The sequence below is a fragment of the Triticum aestivum genome, chromosome 7B (assembly GCF_018294505.1).
Source record: "Triticum aestivum cultivar Chinese Spring chromosome 7B, IWGSC CS RefSeq v2.1, whole genome shotgun sequence".
NCBI classification, from domain to species: Eukaryota; Viridiplantae; Streptophyta; class Magnoliopsida; order Poales; family Poaceae; genus Triticum; species Triticum aestivum.
In genome coordinates, this window is record NC_057813.1 from 67,076,809 (window position 1) to 67,082,476 (window position 5,668).

Below are 5,668 nucleotides of genomic sequence, written 5' to 3' on the forward strand. Positions count from 1 at the left end.
GTTTGTTACTGATTCTATTATCAGAAATAGGTAGAGCCAAATATTTCAAAGGTAAATCTCCCATTTTACATGTAAAAATTTCTTGGTATAGTTCCCTTTTTTCATTGGCTTTTCCAAAAAGAAGAAGTTCACTTTTGTGAAATTTATTTTCAAACCTGACATTTGTTCAAAGGCACAAAGAATGAACTTCAGATTTTTAGCACTTTCAATATCATCTTGTATCAAGAAAATAGTGTCAATAGCATATTATAACATATTAACTCCTTTATTATTATTATCACCTAACACATCCTTAATTACATCATTCTCTCTACCATTATTCAAAATTACAGCCAGAGCATCAACTGCCAAATCAAACAACGCGGGGGGGGGGGGGGGGGGATATTGCATCACCCTGTCTCAATCCTTCGAAAGTTTTAAAGTAAGGTCCAAACTGTCACCCCCACATGCCCCCCTCTCATAGTCTTCATTACCCAGTCACACCACTTATCAAGGAACCCTTTCAATTTCAGCATTTTAATTACAAATGGCCACTTAATTTTGTCATATGCTTTTCCAAAATCCACTTTAAAAATCAGAACATCTATTTTTTTGGCACGAATAGTATTCAACGCTTTATATTAAGATCACAACCCCTTCTATTATATATCTCCTTTTTATAAATGCTGTCTGGGTTGAAGATATGACTGGAGAAACACATTTACTTAGTCTATTCATGAGTATTTTGGTAATGATTTTAAAGCTCACGTTCAATAGGCAAATGGGTCAAATTTTTTGTATTTGCTCGGCATCAACAGTTTTAGGGACCAAGGTGATTATCCCATAATTTAGTGTACTTGTATGTACTGTCTTGTTACAACAAATACAAAAGGACATCTCACTTGTGTATTGCAGCAAAACCAAAAGGTCAAAGCAGGTGAGAGCGGTGGATACAAATACGGTGCACGTTAGCTATTCCTTGTCCGCCATGCATTCCCGGAGCAAGCCATGTGGGATATCGGTCGTACGTGTCGTCACCCATCATCCATGCATGCATGCACCTACTACCCGTTGGCTGTAGCTAAATCTAGAGCTTTGCTGCAAGCTCAAGCATGAACGTTAGATTGACATTTTTCCCATTTTTTGCGGGGAAGAAACGCTGGATCGACCTGATCGCCTCGCCTGGCATGGCACATGCTAGTTTGCCCTCTTCCCACACGACAACCCTCCCCGTCCCCTCATGGCCCTGTCCTGACCCGCCGTGATGGGGATGGCTCTAGCTCGCTCCTTGTCCGTTATAATCCACCGATGCACGAAGACACAAACAACCTCGCAAGCCACCAAGACCATCTTAGCTTCAAACCCAGTCTTCATGGCGAACCAAGCTTTCCTCCACCTCGCGCTACTACTGCTGCTCCTCTGCAGCGCCACCCAAGGTAACAACGGTTTACACGAAGCATGTTCTTGGTAGGCTAGCTTGGTGTGTGGTGTGACAACTGACAAGGATATGTGCGTGGACAGGCGATGAGCTGGGAGCAGATGCGGTGGGCCGGACGGCGTGCCGGTCCGCGGACCTGGTGGTGAGGCAGTCGGCGACGGGGCGGGTCGTGGAGGGTAAGCCGGAGTACGCAGTGGAGGTGACCAACCGCTGCCGGTGCGCGCAGTCCAGGGTGCTGCTCCGCTGCTACGGCCTTAGCAGCGTCGAGGCCGTGGACCCGCGGGTGATCCGGCCCGTCGACGGCGAGCGCTGCCTGCTCCGGGGCGGCCGGCGGATCCCGAGCGGCGCGCCGGTGCGGTTCAAGTACGCCTGGATGACGCCGTTCGACTTCCCTCTGGTCAGCTCGCAGGCCCACTGCTAGGTACTACTAGCTGCGTGTGCCTAGATCAGCCGATGGTACTCATGTAATGTAAGAGACATTTTATAGTGCACAAGTGCAGTAGTGCGATTGCGCGCTCCGCCGCGCGCGATGCTATCCCGTTTGATATTAGCTAGGCTGATTTGCTGCGGTTTCTCTCTATTGTAACACGAATGTGAGTGTTAGTTACACCCTTTGTAAAGAAATATAAAAGCGTTTAGATCACTTGGTAATCTAAACGCTTTTATATTAATGATCTAAACACTTTTATATTTCTTTACGGAGAGAGTATAAATTATTATAGCAAAAACGTTCGCAAATGAATTAACTACCTGATGTTAAACGACGAAAGGGACTGCCTATGGATCAGTTGCATTCACTGGTGCACTGTTCTCCTTCTTCCTCCTCCCGCCCTCCAACCCAGGCATAACGGCTTGCCACCACCACCCGCGGCCTTGCCTCGTTGCCACACCCCTGCCCTAGCCGCTCCTCCATCAAGATGCCATCTCCCCAACTATCGGTCAACCGGTCAACCCTCTTCCTTTCCTTCGCCGAGGACGCCTCAGCCAGACACGGTGTCTCCATCTCATGCTTGGAGCTCGGCGTCCAGTTGTCTACGCATGCACCTATGTTGGAATTGACTAAAACTGAAAGGTTTCAAGCGACTGAGCATTAGAAAAATTAAACAATCATAGATGAATAAACAACATTTGTATTCGTGTCAAATCGATCTATTCGATCCTATCCCCTCTAGCATGAACGAGATGTTGAGAACAAAATAAAAACGAAAAATTAAGGATTGCAATAGCCAGCCACCGTTCGATAGCCAGGATGGCATTTGCGAATGGCACGACTGGCCGTTTTTGTGTTTGAGGAATGACATTTTTGATAAAAGCATGGGATTTTGTTTATTTTGGTGCATTTTTATCCGGAAATGGTTACCATCAGATCTTGATCATGTGGCTATGAGGGGGTTCGCTGGGGTTTTCCTCCCGGGGAACGGTTGCTAGATAACATTAAGAAAAATTAAAAGGAGGAGTTGAACTCAAGATATCTTGTTTCCCAACTTAAGTCACAACCCATTATTACTATCTGTCCATTCGCAGAAACAACTAGTACTATATAGCGTCATCTATCTAATGTTTGATAGACAAATTATATTATAAAATACAATACAGATTATTCATGTGCAAAATTAAGTGCGCATTCAGCTAGAGTAGTGGTATTGGAGTCTCTCTTCATGATCTAGTCCTGACAGCCTCACGTCTATATAAGTTCACAGGAGCTGATCCTTGAGACCACATACCATTCAACACATCCATCAACACCACATGGTAATATATGATTTTGGGAGATTTTACGGAGACCTACTTGCTCAAGACTAGGAAAGAAAACAAGGGAGAATAAGTCATACGTAACGATAGTCTTCACTAATCTACGAGCAGATGAAGTTAATTTAGTAATGTCAATGAGGCCAATAAAGCATTGTCATGTGCAAGCAGCAAGGATAGGACGGGGAGGCATTGGGAAAAAAATGTGCACCAGAAAACAAACACCCAAGAATGTGACTTCTGCATCGCCAGTGGATTATATGTGACGAGCTTTTCTAGGTTGCACCAAGTTTCATGTGCTCTGAAGACGTGTGTGGCTCGGCTGCAAGGACGGTACACCGCATCGTGTTGCCCAGACCCGCGAGAAGTATCAAGCTAATAAGAAGATTTAAATAAAGAAACACAATGTGGATCAACTGAACCATGGGAAATGACTCGAATCTGTGGCGTGTCTTTGGCCACGTCAATTTCTTAGAACATGTTTTTAGACTCCACACATAGTGTCTTCACCTCATTATTTGGACACATCTTACGTTGCTCCCTTCTCCTTCTTCCACAAAAATTAGAGCGCCTCACCTTGCTTGATCATTTTTCTGTCTCGCCTCACTCCACCCTTGCCTCCCGACCGAGACAAACAACAAAAGTCGGCGGGTGTCGCTACACGTGCAAGGTTTTGCTGCCAATGCCCGCCACTACATAGTTTGCCGCCCACTACTGCAAGGCCGGCCACCTCTTGCCACCCATGCTGCAAGCTTAACTGAGTTGTTGCAATGGGTGATGACGGTGCTTCAAAGGATTTGCAAGGGGACATCATGGATAACTGTAGTATACCACATTGTGGCAACCAGCGCGGCTGTGAGAACTAGGCGATTGGCTGCCAGACAAAGGAATGCGATGGGCCAAGACTCGAGCACTTCACACAACAGTGTGATTTTGTGCTGGTGTTAAGTTGCTGATGGAAATCAAGAGTTAGCACATCCTAAGTACAATCCCGATCTTTAAAATTGAAGGCATTTCAGATCATTTAGACTGAAAAGTGGCAATAACAAATTATGAGCGCTTCATTGGGATTTATACGTGTGATTATCTAGGTTGCTAGATTTGACGAGCTATTATTTCTCAACATATGTTTGACCATCAATGGTATTATTTTCACCACATGAAATTTTTAATTGGTACGTCCTCCATCACTAGTTTAATGCATTATTTTCATATTGTCATATGCAATGCATACAACCTACGTAGAAAGTAGGGACAGTGACAAATTCCGAATAGGTGACGATGGATTCTCGGCGGATGAGGGTCTCCAAGTAGCATGGATGCATGTGCAGGCTAACTTACAACGACGGGAAACGAGCATCAAGTAGTTGAGATATTCCTGCATTTTAGTCATAAATACACAACTTTAACTTTAGCATATATACTCTCTGCGCGGCGTACGCGCGAACACACATATATAGAAAAATTGTGCTATACTCTTAGGAGTATGTACTCCATGCTCTCTATCACCCGTTCCTCTAAATCGGAGCACACGGTTCTCCAAACCGGTGTTACTAAAAAGGTTCGCGACAACTTTATATATAATGCAATGACCATACAACTTAAGGCATACAACCTGACACTACATAGACATGATACAACAATGCCAAGAACAACCACACCACCCCAACCACTCCAAGCTAACAAAAGCATGTAATTAGAGTCCCACTTGAAGTTATCGGAGTACTCCATCATGACGAAGAAGCCACGAAGAGACGAAGCTATGCCCGACGAGCCATGGACTCCAAGACGACGCCTTTAGGGAGGAGCCGACACTCGAGAACCACCACCGTCAGATTCAAAAGGATCAATGTTTTCACCCAGAGCAAACAAAAAAAGTAGAGAACCACAATGACGCCTTCATAAAGGGGACGGCGTCTTCATGAAGGGGCGCATGCTGCTGCCGCCGGCCTGGACTAAGCCAGGCAGGAATCACTCCTCGGCATGTTCTCCACCTCAGAAACCATCCTCACCCGCTGAGCACTAACAACCATGCCGTCTGCATGGCCATGGACTCCAGCCCAAACTGGAGCCACGAGCCTCGTCCAAGGGCATCGCGGCTCCCACCACCAAGGCCCCCACCCTGTCATCTAAGACCACCCCACCAATGCCACCATGACAGGTAGACGAGAAAGCCGGTGAACGGTAGAATGCCTCTCCTTCCTACCTCAAAACAAGCCCATGGCTGTGCCCAGGCCTAGCTAGCATGAACTGGGCAGAGGTAGGTCAGCAGCCACCGGCCGCGCCATAGCCAGCACACTGCCATCGGGCACCAGGGCTGCCGATAGGACCCATATGGATCCTCCAGACCTCCGCATCAGCAAAGTCAAGAGCCCCCGCCCCTGCCACGATCAAACCGCAACGACGCCTCACGCGTTGAGCTCCAACACTAAACCGTAGGTTGTCATTAGCCGCCGCCCCCAACCGAACGAGTAGAGGAGGGGAGTTCGACCACCCTGTTGG

At 46.6% G+C, this 5,668-nt stretch overlaps 1 protein-coding gene across 1 annotated transcript; it reads left to right on the forward strand.

Moving 5' to 3' along the window:
- The first annotated feature begins 1,277 nt into the window (after nt 1–1,277).
- On the forward strand, nt 1,278–2,127 carry LOC123160783 (protein TAPETUM DETERMINANT 1). The gene is made up of 2 exons (XM_044578617.1): nt 1,278–1,415; nt 1,501–2,127. Exons 1-2 carry the CDS (start codon nt 1,352–1,354, stop codon nt 1,836–1,838), a joined length of 402 nt encoding a protein of 133 aa, XP_044434552.1. The 5' UTR covers nt 1,278–1,351; the 3' UTR covers nt 1,839–2,127.
- Nucleotides 2,128–5,668: the final 3,541 nt, after the last annotated feature.

What these genes read in the sequence shown, in the direction of transcription:
- LOC123160783 (XM_044578617.1), top strand. Translation starts at nt 1,352, where the DNA reads ATGGCGAACCAAGCTTTCCTCCACCTCGCGCTACTACTGCTGCTCCTC. An exon ending in CCTCTGCAGCGCCACCCAAG is followed by an intron (nt 1,416 to 1,500) that starts GTAACAACGGTT and finishes GTGCGTGGACAG; the next exon opens with GCGATGAGCTGGGAGCAGAT.